This window comes from Anser cygnoides, chromosome 2 (assembly GCF_040182565.1).
Source record: "Anser cygnoides isolate HZ-2024a breed goose chromosome 2, Taihu_goose_T2T_genome, whole genome shotgun sequence".
NCBI classification, from domain to species: domain Eukaryota; kingdom Metazoa; phylum Chordata; class Aves; order Anseriformes; family Anatidae; genus Anser; species Anser cygnoides.
This window is the reverse complement of record NC_089874.1, coordinates 56,913,276-56,931,602: the sequence shown is the minus strand read 5'-3', so window position 1 is coordinate 56,931,602 and position 18,327 is coordinate 56,913,276. Positions and strand designations below refer to the sequence as shown.

The window sequence follows — 18,327 nt, the reverse complement described above, 5'->3', positions numbered from 1 at the left end:
AAGCAAACAGAAGTTTGGTTTGGGTGCTTTTTGAATTTAAAAAAACCAAACAAAAAAAAGGAACATTTGAAGTAAATAAAAGGGAACAAACAAAAAAGCCTAAGCACATTCATACCCTTTTATAGCTCACCACTAATTGTACTGTAATCACACTGTAGAACTTACAGGTGTGGCATACTCTCAGTGATGTCTGTAGAAATTTTATATATTCAGGTATCCTTAAATTTTGTTCTCAAGGATCTTGACTTGTCTTTAACATAAGAATACGTTCCTGATTAAATACCCTTCTGGACCTACCAGCTGTTTTTTCTGTTTGACTTGCTTTTAATCCCTCTTTTCAAAGGTAACAAATGCTGTGTTGAAACTGATTGAAAAGGAAAGAAATGGTGAAACTATCAATACCAGGCTGATCAGTGGAGTTGTACAATCTTATGGTAAATGAGATATCTTTAAGGTTTAATTATTTTCTTTATGAAAAATAGTGATGATAATCCCCTATCAGAACTCAGAAGTAGACTCCTGTCTCTTCTCCTTGGATGTTCAGTAAATATCGTTTTAGAGTAAAATAAATACAGTAATATGAAGTTTAACTTCATGTATGTAGAGACACTGAATGCATATTTACAGTTAATAAATATTTGTAAAGTTTGAAAGCAAAAATGATAATGTTGATTGCATATGAATCGGTTTTAGAGAAAAAACAGAAGGGTGAAAGTGTAGCAGTTTACAGAGCAGAGTGGGATTTTTTTTCTCCATTTGCATAAAGTTGAGAGTTTTGCCATGCAGATTAATGACCGGTTTCATAACTAAAAATAAGTATGCATATAACGTGTAACTCTTAAGAGGGGAAAATATGGAAGGGGGGATTTGAACTATATTTTGAGAGAGTGGAGTTTATGTCCTTGTGCTGCTTTTAAATGCTATAAATATATACTACTTTTTTAAAAATAAAAAAAAAAGTGGTGCTGATACTGTCCCAATTTATTACCTTCATGTCAGTTAGGAGACTACCTGTTTACTTGCAAAGGGCGATTTAATAAAAGACAATTTTATTAATATTTGCTCTTTTTTTTTTGTAGTGGAGCTGGGACTGAATGAAGATGATGCATTTGCAAAAGGACCTACATTAACAGTCTATAAAGAATCATTTGAATCACAGTTTCTTGCTGACACGGAGAGATTTTATACACGAGAAAGTACTGAATTCTTGCAACAGAACCCAGTCACAGAGTACATGAAGAAGGTAGGTTATTTAATGGCTTTGTGGTTATTTTCTGGTTAGAGTTAAAGCAATACTAAGTTTTTGACTTTTATTACTAGTTTCTTAAATGCCAATTATTTTACAGAAGCAAAACAATTTAGCTCTTTTCCCTGAGGTGATATGCTTCTATGTTTTACTTTTTATCTGGTCTGAAGTTTGTCTCCTTAGTGATTTTCATTAAGTAAAACAAAAATTTGAAACTTTCTTAATCGGCAAAACAGAAAAGGAAGTTAAAATAAATACAGATTTTTGTTAGACTTGAGGATTTGACACCAGAATAATCATTTTGCTTTAGATCTGCAAGCTTGCTATTCCTGTACCAGGAACTTTGTGTGTTAGCACATTATTGAAATCTCTTCCTGAGCAAGCTGGCCTCCACAGAGGAAGTAGATCATTAATCAGCATTCGTTCTTTCAGAATAGTTTCATTTAGTGAACCCTACATAGTCACTCTGGTCAACAGAAGCAAGGTTCAAATTCTTGGTCTCTTCTTGGTCTCTCTCGTTTGGAGGATTCCAGACAGGGTGATTAAGAGCAACCTGGATAAACAAATTGTATTTCCAGCCTGGTTATTGGGTCAGTCTTAGTGAATTTGAAAAATGTATGTATATATATATTTAGTACATTTCCTTGCTTTCTGAATAGAGGTTTTTTTCCTTTTTTTAATTAAAAAACAGAGCTTTTTGAATATGCAGTATGCAGGTACATGTAGCAGTCATGTCTCTTGCTGTAACATCTTTGTGGAGCTCTTTGCCACAGAAGAAACGTCTGATTCTTGGCATTAGTTAATGATTTCCTGAATAATTAAAAAAAAAAAAAAAAGGGTGTGTGGGGGGGAACTCCTAGAAATATTACAGTATAACGAATCCCATTTTCAGTGTATTGGGAGAGTTGCCTGGCATCAGTTGTTCTCAGGCATTTCTGTATTTACATTTCTGTTGATGTTGAATTCATTATTTTTGGTGCTTCTCTTTCAGTTTGTCTTTACTTTCATCCTCTAACAATCTGTTTTATCTTCTGAGATACAGGTATAGATACAAAAACAGAGTAAGGGAATTTTAGTCATTTATAATGTGAATGAATGGCTCATCCAGGGTTTCTTGGTACAGGGCAGTAAAAAGCTGTCTGAAGGTCATTGCTATTTCAAGAAGTAGGGATTAGTAGCAAGTAGAACAAACTTAGTAGTACCTCAAGCGATCTTAAAAACTTGAAAAATGCACAGAAGAGCAACTTGCTTTGCTTGAAGCTTAATGTTTGCTTTTCAGTTGATGCTGAAAATGTATAGAAAGCTATTGGAAGGCAAGGGAAATCTTCAGCAAGGATGCATGTAGCCTTGCAAGTCTGATCAGTCGTATACTAATATATGGTGTATATGTATATTGTATATATGTATAAGAAGTTTTGTCTATCTTAGTGTCTTCTAACTGATTTGGGATTTAACTGATGAAACTCAAGAAGATGTATTATAGACTCTATAGTAAATGTCATTATTGGAGCATTTTAAATGGAGCTAGCAAAAATGGTAAAAGCTTGCAAAATGATACAAACTAAGGGATATGACCTTCCAGAAAGGGGAATTACTGAAGCTAAAAATTTATTTACTGGAATAAATTGTCTTGACTGATTTATCTGGTCTATTTGGTCTACTGGAAAGGTCATGCAAATTATCAGAACTATTTATTTATTTAAAATTCAGATAGGTTTGTTCTTCAGTTTTTCTTACCTCACTATGTCAGGAGTTCTTAACATATTTTTTGACTTACACAAAACTGTCTTACAATATTTGTCGTAATTTTTTCTGTTTGGGTGTTGTAATCATGCATGCCACTTAAATGCCTAGAACAGAATAGTACTCTCCATAATTATTACTAACGTCCTGATACAATTCTTTTCTGTTATGAAAATTAATAAATAACACTGATGTGAAAAGCTGCAAGTTGTCAATCAGTCACGTGTCATCCTGGAATAAGAGCATCTTAAGTCATCTGTTGGAAGTATAAACTAGGAAAAGTAATCTGTTATTTACACTTTACATGTTACACTTGACTTTCCCATGGAAGCACTGTGCATTGAGTTCTGATTGGGGATAAATAGTATCTTGGTGACGTTAATTTAAATAATCTGGGCTGATAAAGGGACATATGTACCTTACCCTTATATTATACCTTATAATAGCGTATTACTCTTACATGTGTTTTCCAAAGGGAATCTTTAACACTTTTACAAACAAAGTAGAGGTCATTGTTATATAAAAACCCTTCGGTTTTACATTTTGGAATAAAGTAGTGCTTCTCAAATGACACTTAGAATTTTAACACAGTTTAAAGTGATTGTAGATTATTAGGAAGCTTTTCTGTTTAAGAATGTATATGAGAACATTCAAATAAGTTTATAACGGGTGTACTGTTAAATTCTAGTTTTGTGCCTTGTAGTTTTGTGCAGGCACAAACTGTAGCTGGAGAGCTTGATGATGCTGAAGCTGCAAGAATTGCATGCCAGCGGCTTTCTCTGACAACGTATTCCCATCTGAAAACTTCTTATTCAGAATCATAAGGGAAGACAATTTTATTGTGATTCTCCCCCTTTTCAACAGTATATGATATTATCATCAACATCGACATTGATTCCATACATATATAGTGTAGTGTGGAAGGGATCATGTTATGATTCTCAGAAAAATAATACTTACAGTGAGGGTACCATAGCACTGCATTCATGAGAGATTAGGCATTTTTTGTTTGTTTTGTAGATTAATTTACTAAATAGACATCTGTTTTCTGCTATATTGGATCTTTGCCTTACATACAGGTTTCATGCCTATCTTTCTTTCCTGTAGGCTGAAGCTCGTCTTCTTGAAGAACAGCGTAGAGTTCAAGTATATCTCCATGAGAGCACACAAGATGAATTAGCACGGAAATGTGAGCAAGTACTTATTGAAAAACACCTGGAAATATTTCATACAGAGTTTCAGAATTTGTTGGATGCTGACAAAAATGAAGGTAGGTCAATTAAGACATTGGTTTTAGCCTTGAGAGTTCTTCCCTGATGGTTTGTGAATGACATAAATTCTGTTGATAGCTAAACATGATTTTTTGTGTTTTTTTTTTTTCCTTAATCTAAGATAAAAGATAGACATCAAATTGATAACAAACAACTTCTGATTAAATTGGGACAGTTCAGGATATTGCCTCAAGAAGCCCATTCCAATCCTAAATACTAAGGCAAAACAGCACTAATTTTAGCTTGGCTGGAATGGCTTCAAGAGCACTTGAGCTATTCTTCCAGCAGGAACGGAAGCTTTCACGAGTCTTGAGACAGAAAACAGATTAGTAGTCTCACCAGCTGTTTCAGTTTATTACATGGATCTTCCTGAGTCAGCAATGAGAATTCTAAAATCTAAGTTGTATGGAATTTAAAAAAGGAATAGAAGAAATAAAAAGTAGCTTCTAAAATATTAAATAGAACTGCTTATAGAGCACAAAGGTACAAATTATTACTTGATGAGACTCATTTTCACAGCTAAAATCAAGTGAATTAAGTTTATGCCTTCACAGAGAACAAACAGCATAAAGGTTTCTTCAGTAGTTCCTCTAAAATAAGTTAAGAGTTTGGTTATCTCTAAGAAATTATCACTTGCACTGATTACTAAGAGTTTCTTCAGGAGTTAATGCTTTGCACAAAATAGTCAAAACTAGGGTCAAATAATGCAGGTGATGAAGAAGAATGGTATTTCGGAATTTTTGCAATAGAGGAATTAATTAAAACTATAGGAAATCAAGATAAGGCTCTATAGCTGAAACATTGCTTATAAAGAAATGACAGAATTGAAGAGATGTAGTAAGTTAGTATTGATAATACTGTCGGTTTGACAGTTGTGCATTGCAACTATGACTCTACATATCAACCTTAAAGAGCAACTGTGCATAATTACTATGATTATGTTTATAACTAAGAGACACTTCAAAACAGGGCAATTAAACATGATGAGTAGATCAGAAGTTACCTGTTACAGATGCGAATAGAAGATTTTTTTGTCCTGTAGTAGTCGTTGAAGGACAGATATTGTTTGTTTGTTAATAAATGTCCTTAATCTATAATGGAGAGGTTTTTTTATATAGATAGGTGTTGAATAGTAAAATGGCATCATAAATATATTCTGACAATAGAAATAGCAGAAGCTCAATCAAGAAGAAAACTTGTCGGGACTCAGGAAGCCTTCCTGGTGTGAAAAGGAAAAAAAAAAAAAAATATCTTGAGTCTTGGGTACCATCTTATGTTTTATTTTTGGTGTGTTTCTTTAACTTTCACTTGAGTTATATCAAAGACTGATGAAGTGTTTTAAAATGCCTGAATTTTCTTCATTTTCAAAATGCTTCCTTTTCTCATTTCGGGCTTCACTTACTCAAATGACAGTAGTGTTCCTTGGCCCTATTGAAGTCTCATGAGTAGAAACATTTTATTTTGATAGTGGTTAAAGAACGAAATATCAATTTTTAATCAGTTCGCTCTTAAAGCACTGGACCTAAACTTTGTGGTATGGTTAGGATAATCTACAATAGGCTATTTAAACTCATAATAAAATCCTGATTGCTCTTGATGAACTCTTTATGTTTTTTTGCTCCTGAAAGCATACAGGTTTTGAGGTCCTCCTAAGCGAAGTATATTAAGCATGCTGTATTGCAGGTCACACCTGTTGGTATTCTCTAACTTTTTAATTGCATTGTGCAGCCAGTTAGGTTGTAAGAGCATATTTTTCATGTGTTAACCTACTCAAATCAGTATTACACCTATAGGAAATAATTATATTTATTGGGAACAGACCCTAAGATAATTTAGGAGTAATTACATTGTAAATGGTCCTTTGTTTTGTAGCATCTCTTCCATATTTCACCCAATACAGACATCCTGATAGAGCAACCTGTGACCCCTGAGCAGGATAGCAGTTTGTTACACTTAAACATGTGCATGTTTTTCCTATCTCTTTTATAAAATTCTGTAGGCAAAGGAAAAGCATTCCTGGGTAGTAATAAAAATTTAACATCACACTGAGAATGTGATTTTTCAGAGGGGGGAAAAACTGTTCAGTTTTCAAAAATGGTCAATACAAAAATTAAAAACTTCACAATGTTCTAGGGAACTGAAAGCATTATATGGAAATTCTTCTGAATAGAGGTGTAATTGCTTTTCTATTAAAGGTATCAAGCTCTGTGTTATATTTCAGTGTTAGGTAGCAATACCGCTACTTGATTGCTCCATTATATTTAATAATCTGAAGGTGGTAATACATTGCTCCTAAGCCTTCAAGAGAACCCCTTATACTTTTAGAATATAGCTAGATGTAGCTGACAACCTTAAGATCAGTTCAGTGAGGTGAAATATCCATATTTCTTTATAGTAACTCATTTGATGGTTTGTTGTTTTACTAAAGTGTCTGTTCAGTAAGGGCAAGTTCACTAGAAATACCAAGTGTTTTTGTGTACCTGGTTTGCCAATATAAAGGTTTTGAGAGTTTTTTTTGTTTGTTTAAATGAAACAAAAGGTGGTTAGGGGATGGGGAGAAGTTGAGTCCTGCACTTAGAAAGCACAAAGAATCTGCCCTGCTTAAAAGGAGTAAGAACAATGCCGTCTTTAATGACGATATCCAAAATTACTAAGTGACTGGCCAAAAACTGATGATAATTTAATATGAAGCTTTGATATGTGCGAAATGATGCCCGATTTTCTTTCTACCCTCAGTAGTTTTATACTGTGGGGATGATTTTCAAAACCTTTTTTTCTTCCTTGAGGTAAAAGAAAATCAATTGATATTCTAATCTAATTCTAAATATTCTATTGGCAATCAGATAGTTAAACACTGTTAGTGTTGGTTTCTAATGTTACAGAGTATCTGCCAGAGGTCTCTTCGGTGTGTGACGGTTTGCCTTAAATTTCCTGCAATTTCCACTGTTGCTGCCCCAAATAGAAATGTTAATATAGAATAGGCTACAAGTGATGTCATGTCTCTGAAAACAGTCCTGTTCAAAATAAGATCTAAGGGATGGTGATCAAGTGGAGAATTCTGTGTTCTTGGCACAGCTAGCAGTAACTCTAATGCAAGTCCTAATTAAAGGCATCACTTCAAAACTTCATGTAAATAAGAACGTTTAATTCCATTTTTAAACCATTACACCTATTTAAATGTATGGAGACTAGAAATCAGAAGTAAATGTATTTCTGTAACTGAAGTTTCCTTTTTTTTCTTATTGATGTCACTGTGAATGTAAAATGTGTCTTAATATTTAACAGATTGTTTTCTCTTGAACTCTTAGCTTTCCAGGTTAGTGGAAAAGTTTACTATACAGAATTTTTTGCTGTTTTTTTCTGACTTTTTACAATGGCAATTGCATGTAATGAATGTTTAACTCCTATTGGCAATTTATAAATGAAAAATTGGAGTCATAGCTAGTACAAATAAAAGATATTGGCTTTGTTTTGTTATTTTTCAGACTTGGGACGTATGTATAACCTTGTATCTCGAATCCAGGATGGCCTTGGAGAGCTAAAAAAGCTGTTAGAAACCCACATTCATAATCAAGGTCTAGCTGCAATAGAAAAATGTGGAGAAGCTGCTCTAAACGCAAGTATCCCATTAAAATAAGTCTGTATATGGTTACTGCCAATTTACATCAGAAACCCTCCTATAGTGTAAATCTTCATTTTTCATGTTTTTTCCTTCTCACTCATTAAAATTTATGAAGAATAGACAATTCTCAGATGTTTATGGTAGGCTTAGAACAACAGTTATATTGCTGTGTTATTACTACTTGTTATTACTACTTTTCTGTGTTTTTATTTTGTTTCTGGGGTTTCTTTTCTTTCTGAGTTTTGGCTCTGTCAGGATGTCATACTGCTCAGAAAGCTGGCTGTGCAAATACAACATACTTGGAAGTCCACTCTAAGTGTAGTATTTTTGTTACAAGAAGCATTGTTTCCAGTGTACTCTATTTTTTCATTGTTGTGTAGACTTCTGACTTGGATGGGACAGTTCGAAGAAAGTATGTTTTTAGTATTTTGGTGAATTATTTCATTCTGTTTGGAAAAGCATGAGAAATGGTAAAGGAAGAAACAAGATGACAACTGAAATGGTTGGTTAGGGTGCAATGTAAGAAGCAGGTCACTTCTTTCACAGCACTGTGTTCATTTAGCCATATAATTGGCCCTCTTGATTTTGTTACATTACAATTCCAGGATTAATTTTGTATTGATCTCAGCAATGTTAAGAAGTTGTTTAAAACCTTTTTTAACCCTTTTGAACATAGACAATATGACACTAACTATCAAAAAACAAAAAAAAAAGGCATTGCACAAAGCAAAATTGGGATAGAACATAGATTTCTGGTAAATTTTGTTTAAAACTGGGTTCAAGTTTTGATTTCGGACATAGTTCAGTTTTAACCAGTTATTGGTCACAGATATTCTTGAAATAGTACTAGCAATAGAACATACTAGTAAATATTAAAACAATAGTCTGTAATAACTGCATGGACAGCAGTAAAAACTATAGGTTTTAGCAGAGATTAAAATGTTTTACATGTCTGTAGTTTCATTTCTGTAGTTCTAAGCGCCTAGCTTTTTAGCAGTAGTGATGCTTTATGAACCATGAAGCAACTTAAGGAGTCTTCAGTTTCATTCATAGATGTCAACTTAAAATTTGAGATTGGATATGCTCCATAGTAGACATATCCCTCAAAAAGTTGTCACTCTCAGGTTTCTTTTTACCTGGACCTTGAAGTTCCCAGAAAAATAAAAGCTTCTTTTTCAGCAGTTTGTCTTCGAGAGTGAGGAAGCCTGAGATTTATATGTATTCTTCTAACTCCAGCCACTTAAAGGAGAGAGAGGGAAAAAAACCTCTATCACAGCACTTTTTCTTGTTTCCTAAATGTATGTGCTTTACCTTTATCTTTTTTTCCTTTTCTGTATATTTGTTCTTTATTTTCGTAACTCTGGCTGGTTTTCCTTGGGAACCATCTTGTCTTTTCTTCCAATATCCATTACTCCACTGTATTACTTGAATCATTGTTTTGTTTGTCCTCGGTCGCATTTAGGTAGGATTGGTTCTGTCTAACTTCATTTATCTGTACTGTGTCTAAACACACTAACAGCTGAGCAAATGTGTCTCAGTTTCTCTGTAGTCAGTGGGGTTAATGGCCATACCAAGTTGACTCATCTGACGTATTTTAGATTCTTATTGCTGATTGAGTTGTGTTTTAAACTCCATTAACTATATTAACCGGACTGCTCTTCAATCAGAGGACTACTGTTTTTAGTTCCTTTTGGTTATCTGTTTTGGATTTGTAAACAGGACACTCCTCTTTGAATGTCCTTCAGGTTCTCTTCACAATTTCTTGCTGACGAGATTCTCAATAACCTGTCAGTTCTATGTTTTAAGCACAGGCTTAGACTGGTGGTCTGCATAGTCTGTGTCTGTCTTCAGTGGCAGTAGGAAATGTTTTTCAGGATCCTGATGTAACCCTGCCCATCTTTTGCTATTTGTTCCCAGCATCCAGAACTCTTATGGTAGGGATTTAACAGTAGTACTTCCATGCCCAATCCTTTTATTTATGACAAACTCTGTCCTTTGAGTTTGTTTAATCCATTTTTGGACCCCCTTGTAATCTCTGCTTCCAACAGTCTACTGTGGCAGCAAGGTACAGAAGTTCACTACCTTACACGTAATGATACTACATATTTTACCTGTTTTAAACTTGTTTCCTATTAATTTCATCAAGTACCCTGCACTTTTAAAATGTGGTATTTGGTGAACCTTCATCTTTTCACTCATCCTCACGATTTTCTAAACCTTGGCTCAGTGTGCACTTTTAAACTTCAGATCTCCAAATTGAAGACTTCTAGCCTTTTTAGACACATGTAAAGCAGATGTCCTGTCTGCGTGGTGTTCTAGTTGCCTTCCACTGTTTCTACTGATTCCACTACATCTTTTTTGAGATGCGGAGGTCAGTAATTGCAGGACTTGTTCTGAGTGCTGAAAGTTGGATGCTTGTTGGCATTTGAATGCCACTGGGTGCTGAGCTGATAATTTTTTAACTATCAGTGACAACTGAGGTTTCTGCACTAAGCTGTACCTATTGGCGATACACTACACTACTGTTCTTGCGACAGATTTTTTTTTTTGAGTGTTTCTTCCAACAATTGCCACTTTATGATTATCCAGCTCTCAGGTCTGATTGGAATGAAGCTCGTGTCTCTGGAAATATCTTTCCTGAAAGTATTTGCAATGGCAGAATTACTGGTTTTGGTTTTATAACTGATTCTGTTTTTTGTACTATATAATATAGTTACACTCTGCATTGGTTGCAGTAAATGAAAGCTTGCAGTAATAATTGTCAGTCCTGGAAGCAGAGACTAAACTAGTCTGGATAGATACTACCTCTAATAGTATCTAAAACTTTTAATGCTACATCAAATATTTCTAATATTTCTGACATTTTGCCATAAAAACTTGCCAATGAGTAGCTTCTTTTTAGAGGAAGGAGAAAGTAGAAAGCAGAAAGTCAGTGGGTTGCAAACAATTTTTCTCTGTTACAGGATCCAAAAATGTATGTACAGACAGTGCTGGATGTCCATAAGAAATACAATGCTTTAGTCATGTCTGCATTCAACAATGATGCTGGTTTTGTGGCTGCACTGGACAAAGTAAGTATATGTAATGGCATATGGTAACCATTTTCTCTCCATTTTTTATTTTGTTTCCCCAAAATTTCACTATCTTTTGTGATTTATAGGCTTGTGGTCGATTTATAAATAATAATGCAGTGACAAAAATGGCTCAATCATCCAGTAAATCCCCAGAGCTACTGGCACGATACTGTGACTCTTTGCTAAAGAAAAGGTACGTCTTCAAAGACAAATTATTATTCCAGGTTGGCTTTTGTTTTAAAACGATTTAGACTGTGAAGTTTTTTGTGTATTCAGAAAGAGAACATAACATTTGAAGAAAAATTAATTATATCAATTCCTGAATTTAAAGAAACCAACCAAAAACTTAGTAGGGCCTTTCCTAAAGATGATATGTAGTTTACTTTTCTTTTTTAAAGAATGGCAGGAGGGTGGGAAATAAGAAAAGAATTAAGATTTTTTTTCTGATAGAAAATGAAGTTCTAATTTTTCTAAGTTCTATTCTAAGTCCTAGGTGCCCCCCCCCCCCCCCCCCCCTCAATAAAATTGAGTGGTGAAGTACATACATGTGGCAAAGAAACGAAGCACAATCCCTTTTTCCATTAAAGTTCTTGCTTTCCTTCTGTTGTTCTCTGTATTCTTCCATCTGGGCAGAAATTGAGGAGGACAGAAATTGCCTTCTAAGTTCTCATAGTTCATAACTTAATTAAAGTATTTAGCTTCAAATAATTAAACGGCACATAAATTGAGTTGGTACCAGTCCAGTTCATACTGGATTGGTGTCGTTTTTGTCACTGGCAACTTTAGGGTGGGAGGGAACAAAACCAGAAAAACTTGCTCACTTCTCACTTCCCATCCATCCCTTTTTTCTTCCTGCAAAGGATTTATTTTTCCCTTTTATAGATACAAACCATACAACCCTTCTATAGCTTAGATTTGGGTTATGCCTGATGGACAAGCGTGATATGGAGAAAAACAATGTGTTGCCACCTTAGCTTTCATGACCCAGCTATCTGAGCTGTTTCCTTTTCACTGTATTATCTAAGATAAGAAGTGAAGATAGCATTTAGCAGCAGAAAAGAAAGCAGGAAGAAAGAGATCCACATTTAAGCCTGTATATCCTGAGAAGTATCAGGCTATCAGGAAATCGCATGCAATTAATGGTACAGGAGTTCATCCTATTGTTTCAGAATCACATACTTTAGAAGTGCTTGCATATGTGTATTTTGTGGAGTAAAGAGAAAAGCATTCATTTCATTACGCTGTTTCCTCTTTTGAGAGTCTTTGATTCCAAAACTATTCAGTTTGTTTTCCTTTGTTTATGAAATAAATTTCCATATACTTCTTTATTTTGGCCTAATATAGCAGTTTGGGGAATCATAAAAAATTCACTTGTTTCATTACAGCTCAAAGAATCCAGAAGAAGCAGAATTGGAAGATACACTCAATCAAGTGGTAAGACATCTGTAAATAGTTAATTCTCTTCTGTTTTAGGTCTGACAACTTAGTAATATTAAATTGTCACATAAGTCAGATGAGATCAAACCTTTTACTTTGTATGTTTGATGTCATTTGCTCTTCAGTGATGGTCTTTATCTCTGAGACTTGTTAATGGTATTTCGTTGTACATATTTTTAATACAGAGCACTTAGTGTATTTAAAATGACAAGGTAGAATTTCCACTTAGTTTAGTTGATTTATATATACGCATAACAGCCCCTACACTATGTTTTTATATAGTTATATATATGTGCTATGTATATTAATGCATAATAAAACTGTTTATGTGGAATATACCATTAATGTATTTGAAATTGTATTCACATTTAAAAAATAAAAAGGAGAAAAAACAAAAAAAAAACGCTGTGAAATTTGAAGTGTTATTGAAGTAGGTCCTGTTAAAGCTTTTCATAACAAATGCTTAATTTTCTTTCTTACAAATTACCTTGGTTTTTCCAGATGGTTGTCTTCAAGTACATTGAAGATAAAGATGTATTTCAAAAATTCTATGCTAAAATGCTGGCAAAAAGACTTGTACATCAGAACAGTGCTAGTGATGATGCTGAGGCAAGCATGATCTCTAAACTAAAAGTGAGTATTCCTTGATTGTCCCAAGATCTACCATATTGCACGTCTTCACAGTACCTTGGATATCACTGCTGTATATACTTTCACTTTGTTTTTTCACTTATTTTATGTATAGCAGAAAAATACACAACCTAGTTCTCATCCATTTCTAATTTTTTTATCCTCTTAGGAACTTGTAATGCATGTATGTTTAATGGAGTTAAAGTTTATTCTTAATCTGAAAAATAACATGGATATTGTTGTCCAAGTGAAGGACTTAATTTCATTAACTTAATTTCATTTGTTAGTACAATGTCAAGCAAAATAAGATTTAGTGATCTTTTGGTAGTCTGTTTCATTGTGTGCCTTTGTTTCATCTTTAAACTAAATTTTCACTTTTTGATAAGTTGAAGAACACATTTAGTTGGGATCTATAATTCAGTAAAGGAAATACTGAACTTTGTACATCTTTTAAGAAAACAGGCTCCTATGCTTTGTTTTCATTCTTCAGTGTCAAATGTGTTGTCTTGTGCTGACATACCTGTTTTTAAAATACAGCAAGCTTGTGGTTTCGAGTATACGTCCAAGCTGCAACGGATGTTCCAAGATATTGGTGTAAGCAAGGACTTGAATGAGCAATTTAAAAAGCACCTGACGAATTCAGAACCACTAGATTGTAAGTAGTATGTTTACGTGCTAACTATATAAAGGAAACATTTAGTTGACTTATCATAATCCCCAATGGTTAGAGTTACTATTTTGTCCAAGATAGCTAGGATTTTTAAATTAGTCTTCCGTGTCTGTACTTTGTCTTCTAATAGCATTTCATAGCTTTTTGTAGCTTGTATTTGGGTATGTAATGAAAGTAAGTTAAATGCTGTCATTTTTTTTTAAATTTAAAAGATGATTTTCTGTTTTGTTTTTGAACACAACATGTTGGCTTAGTAAATGTAATTCTATAAGAGTATTAAGAAAAAGGATACTGTGTTACATTGTTAGAAAGCCTTATCACTTTCTTTTGTGTGTTTATGGCTTTTTTGTTTTTGTTTTTAATTTGAAGCGCATTGAATCAAATTCTTTCAAAAATTGATAATTATTTGTTGGATTACATTAGTTTCGTATTTTTATTTCTTACCAAATTATGTGATATGTCTTACAAATATAAATGTATAATTTTTATTCTTGCTGTGTGTTGTGTTTTAGTTACACACAGAAATGTGCATTTATAAGTTTTTTATACTTGCATGTTAAATGAGGAGTCTGATAGAAGCAGGGCAATTTCTGCAAATGAGAGAAAATTGAGTGTCACAAACCTAAACCTATCCAGCTGTACTGTCATCCTTCATGAATTCCTTTGTTCTGTGGTCTGAATATTAATAATGTATATTGCTTAATGACTTTTCATTGTGTTAGTTTGAGCAAGACAGAACTATTTCTTGTGTTAGAACACAAACTGCGTGTTTGAGCAGTGAGTGGAAGCAAGGAAGATAATGGAGTCTAGCCTATTTATGTGCATTCTTCTCTTTCAGTGGATTTCAGCATACAGGTGCTGAGTTCTGGATCATGGCCATTTCAGCAGTCTTGCACATTTGCTCTGCCCTCTGAGGTAAGGTGCTGCACTTTGTTCATTAGAGCAATGAGATTACTAAACAAGAACAAGGCTGGTGTGTGTGCGTGTTTTGTTGCGTGTCAGAGAGGACTGAAAGGTTCTTTTCTGTCTAGAAGTTTTGGATGTGGGGTTTGGCTTTTTGGCTGAAGGACATTGGGAATAAGATAAGCGAGTAAAGGTAGTGGGAGAAAATTATGTGAAATACCTAAATTCTTTCTTCTGTAGAAAGACAATTAATGAAGCTTTCTTCAAAACATTCCACAGTAACTGAAACAAGTCTTCGTTAGCGTATTTTTTTGTATAATTTTATGTAAGAAACTTCTTGTTGCAGTTGCTTCAGTTCTGTCCGATAAATTCTTTGGATATTGTAATCATTATTTTTGATAAGCACTCAACAGAAAACTAGACAAGAAATGAATACTTAACATGAGAAGCAACTGCTGTTAAGTGGAGGATCAAGGTAGTTTAATCACCTTTCTAGTCTTACCTAATATATCATAAGGAAGAATGAAATTTAGATGCTTGTTAAGGGTTTTATTGTTAATGACATTTTAAAGGGGAAACTCATTACAAAGGGAAATTTTCCATCCAATCAGAAGAACCTGAATATTTTGTATTTCAGACAACGTTGCAGTATAGGGCAATCAGATTTGATTCTCATGTGTTGGTTACAGAGCATATTCTAATAAAGGATGAAGAAAAATAATATTCTTGGTTTTCTTATGTTGTTGTTTTTATACAGTTAGAACGGAGCTATCAGAGATTCACTGCATTTTATGCCAGTCGTCACAGTGGAAGAAAACTAACGTGGTTGTATCAGCTGTCGAAAGGGGAACTGGTTACCAACTGTTTCAAAAATAGATACACGTTACAGGTACGAATAAGGTTGTGCCGGTAGAAACACTTGGTGATGTTTGCATTTTTAGAGGGCTGATTGCAGCTGATCACTTTGGAGACATGCATTCATGCTCTACTCCACTGCTTTTATGTATTGTAGATGAGCTGTACAACCTCTTCTCATTTGGAGATAACTGGTTTTCCCAACATTAAAGGATAATTGTGTAGATAAATGTGTTTAAAATGGCAAGGTGTGTAGATGGTGAAATAGTGGAGTTCATGTGAATACCTGTGCACCCATACAAATTTTAAAAGATAATACAGAGACTTAAGCTGTGTTTTATTTGTATGTCAAAATATTCATTAACAGTATGTAATGATATATCGCAAGTGTTTTAAATCATTTGGTTCATTAATTGTTGCATTTGTGTGTGCATGTACATGTATACATATGTATGTGTTTAGCTACTAAGCATTCATTAGCTTTACTTGTGTACAATGCTACTGGCTGAAAAAAAAAACGCAGGTAAGATCTGATGATTGGAGGTATTCTGGATATTATTAATGTGAACAAATACTAGCTCTCCACAGGTAGTTGTTGGTGTTATGGTAAATAGAACCTTTATTATATGTTTGACTTATTTACTGTAATGATACTTAAGATTTGTTTAAAAGAAATTTGATTTGGAAAAGTGAATATATTACTCGGGGTTTAAATGGTTGTTGAACTGGGTTATGTGATACAACAGACTGTATTATGGAAGATCTCATGCATGTCATGCTTTTGTGTCTGCGTTTTCTCAAAGTAGGCAGAGGAGGGGAGTTCACAACAGTGAGAAGAAACAAGATAATCTCAGACTCTGAACTTGTGTAATCAGCATATGTTAACCCAACGGTGATAGACATGAATAAGCCACTGATAGCTGCTTCTTTATAAATTTGTTTTCATTGTTCTGTTAGATTTGAGAGGGTTGTGAGAATGAATTCAGTAGTCTGTGTAGGTTTTTAATGAAGGTTAAATGAGTAAGAGTCAGAGAGTGATGGGAAAATAATTAAAGATTGATATTAACAAGTGAAAAGATAAAGCTTTGACATCATAATAGAAGATATTAAGTATCTGTAGCTAGTTCAGTGCTCATTATCTTAGGGTTTATGTTTAGATAATGCTGGAAGGTAGAGTTCTGGTTATATAAGTAGAGTCAGACTTCCTGTATTGTATAATGATTAGTGCTAGTTGGCTATTTTCCATTGTCCAGTTATTCGAGTATGTGTGTTCACGCTAGTGAATTCCAAGCTGTTCAAGTTCAGTAAGTATGTTCATTCTCATTTTCTGATTTTTGTTTCTGGTAGGCATCCACATTCCAGATGGCAATTTTACTGCAGTACAACACAGAAGATGCCTACACTGTGCAGCAGTTGACAGACAGTACCCAAATAAAAATGGTAGTGATTTTGCACATTTAACTGCACTCTTTGGTCTTCAGGGCTCTTCTGCTATCATAAGAAACTGGGATTAGATATGCTTGAAGCCAGAGTTGATTTCTGTCCTGAAGGAGCAGATGTGCTCTATTCTTGGTTAACTTTCCTGGTTTACTTTCCTGTAATCATAACTGCTTAATCTTCTAATGAATCTTAGCATGTCTGATCACTAGAGTGAATTGTGTACGTTCCTGCTGAATTGTCATATCAAGTTTTCACAGTTTCCCTGCATAAATCTTTAATATTAAATACTGTTCTTCCTAGAGAACATCTTATTTCCTAAATGATTGTGTTTCGCATTTCTGTTTTTCATTGCATTTCAGTGCTTATATACATGAACGTAGTAACGTCTGTATATCAGAGGTTCACTATCTGTTGTGAAAAAGGTTTCTTCTTCTTTCCAAGTAGCCTTTATAATCCACAGTTTATTTAGCATTTTTTGTCTTTTCCTAGTAGTTCTGAATCAAGTCTGCTGGGACTTCTGGAAAGTTAGGTAATACCTAGTCAGTGGGGTTTTTTACATTTTGATTTCAGAAATGCGAATCTAGTAAGTTACTGCTGTTGATGATTTACAACAAATTCAGAAGTCTTATGTATGCTGCAGGGTTACCATTTATTACAGACGCTTGCTTGCAGATACCTGCAGATAGATAAATGCAAATGGACATTGTTATATATATATATATATATATATATTTTTTTTTTTTAAAAAATAAGTATTTGGCCCAGATCATGGTTGGACCTGAATAAACCTCTTCATTCACATGAAACTTAACAACATGAAATCCAGAAGATTTTCACTGTGTTAAAATAGCAGCTTTGCAACCTTGCACAGAGCATTGACTAGTGTAGCCATCTGGGAGTCTGACCAGTGACAGTAACCAGAACAGACTTCTGTATTGAAGATGAGAAAAATACATTAATCAGAAAACAGAGGGTGCTTACTTTTGAGGTTTAAGCCTGGCATGGTACTTAAATTTGCATGGTTTAAAGGAAAAATATTTCTAATACTTAGAAGCGATTTTGTAAGCAGATTTATAGAACAACAACTACAAAGATCTTTTGTTTGGAATTAGTCTTTATAAAGAATTTGATGGTATTTGCCTACTACAGAGGAATGTGTCCTAACACCCAAAAAGGACCTGACTACTTTTTTTAATGTTAACTACATTTTTACTGCTTCTCAGGTTCATTTTGGAGTGCTCTGCACTCAATAGTTCTTAGTGTAAATCTGTATTGTTGTTAGAGGATTTAAGGCTAGGGAAAGGAGCTGTCTGTCTGATAATATTTTCTGTAATTTTGTAGGATATCTTGGCACAAGTTCTACAGATACTGTTGAAATCAAAATTACTTGTAAGTACTCCTTGTTTTTTATGATATGCCTAACATTCAGCAAAACG

The 18,327-nt window shown here is 34.0% G+C and overlaps 1 protein-coding gene across 2 annotated transcripts in view; it reads left to right on the top strand.

Moving 5' to 3' along the window:
• The window catches only part of CUL1 (cullin 1), a 49,249-nt gene that overhangs the window by 27,128 nt on the left and 3,794 nt on the right, over positions 1-18,327 (top strand). For both annotated transcript variants that reach the window (XM_048048996.2, XM_048048997.2), the window contains exons 6-18: positions 344-434; positions 1,080-1,243; positions 4,097-4,259; positions 7,746-7,876; positions 10,846-10,953; positions 11,043-11,149; positions 12,342-12,390; positions 12,895-13,026; positions 13,561-13,678; positions 14,532-14,608; positions 15,354-15,485; positions 16,799-16,891; positions 18,233-18,280. In XM_048048996.2, coding sequence (XP_047904953.1) covers positions 344-434; positions 1,080-1,243; positions 4,097-4,259; positions 7,746-7,876; positions 10,846-10,953; positions 11,043-11,149; positions 12,342-12,390; positions 12,895-13,026; positions 13,561-13,678; positions 14,532-14,608; positions 15,354-15,485; positions 16,799-16,891; positions 18,233-18,280 — 1,413 coding nt within the window. The remainder of the gene's footprint in view (positions 1-343; positions 435-1,079; positions 1,244-4,096; positions 4,260-7,745; positions 7,877-10,845; positions 10,954-11,042; positions 11,150-12,341; positions 12,391-12,894; positions 13,027-13,560; positions 13,679-14,531; positions 14,609-15,353; positions 15,486-16,798; positions 16,892-18,232; positions 18,281-18,327) is intronic.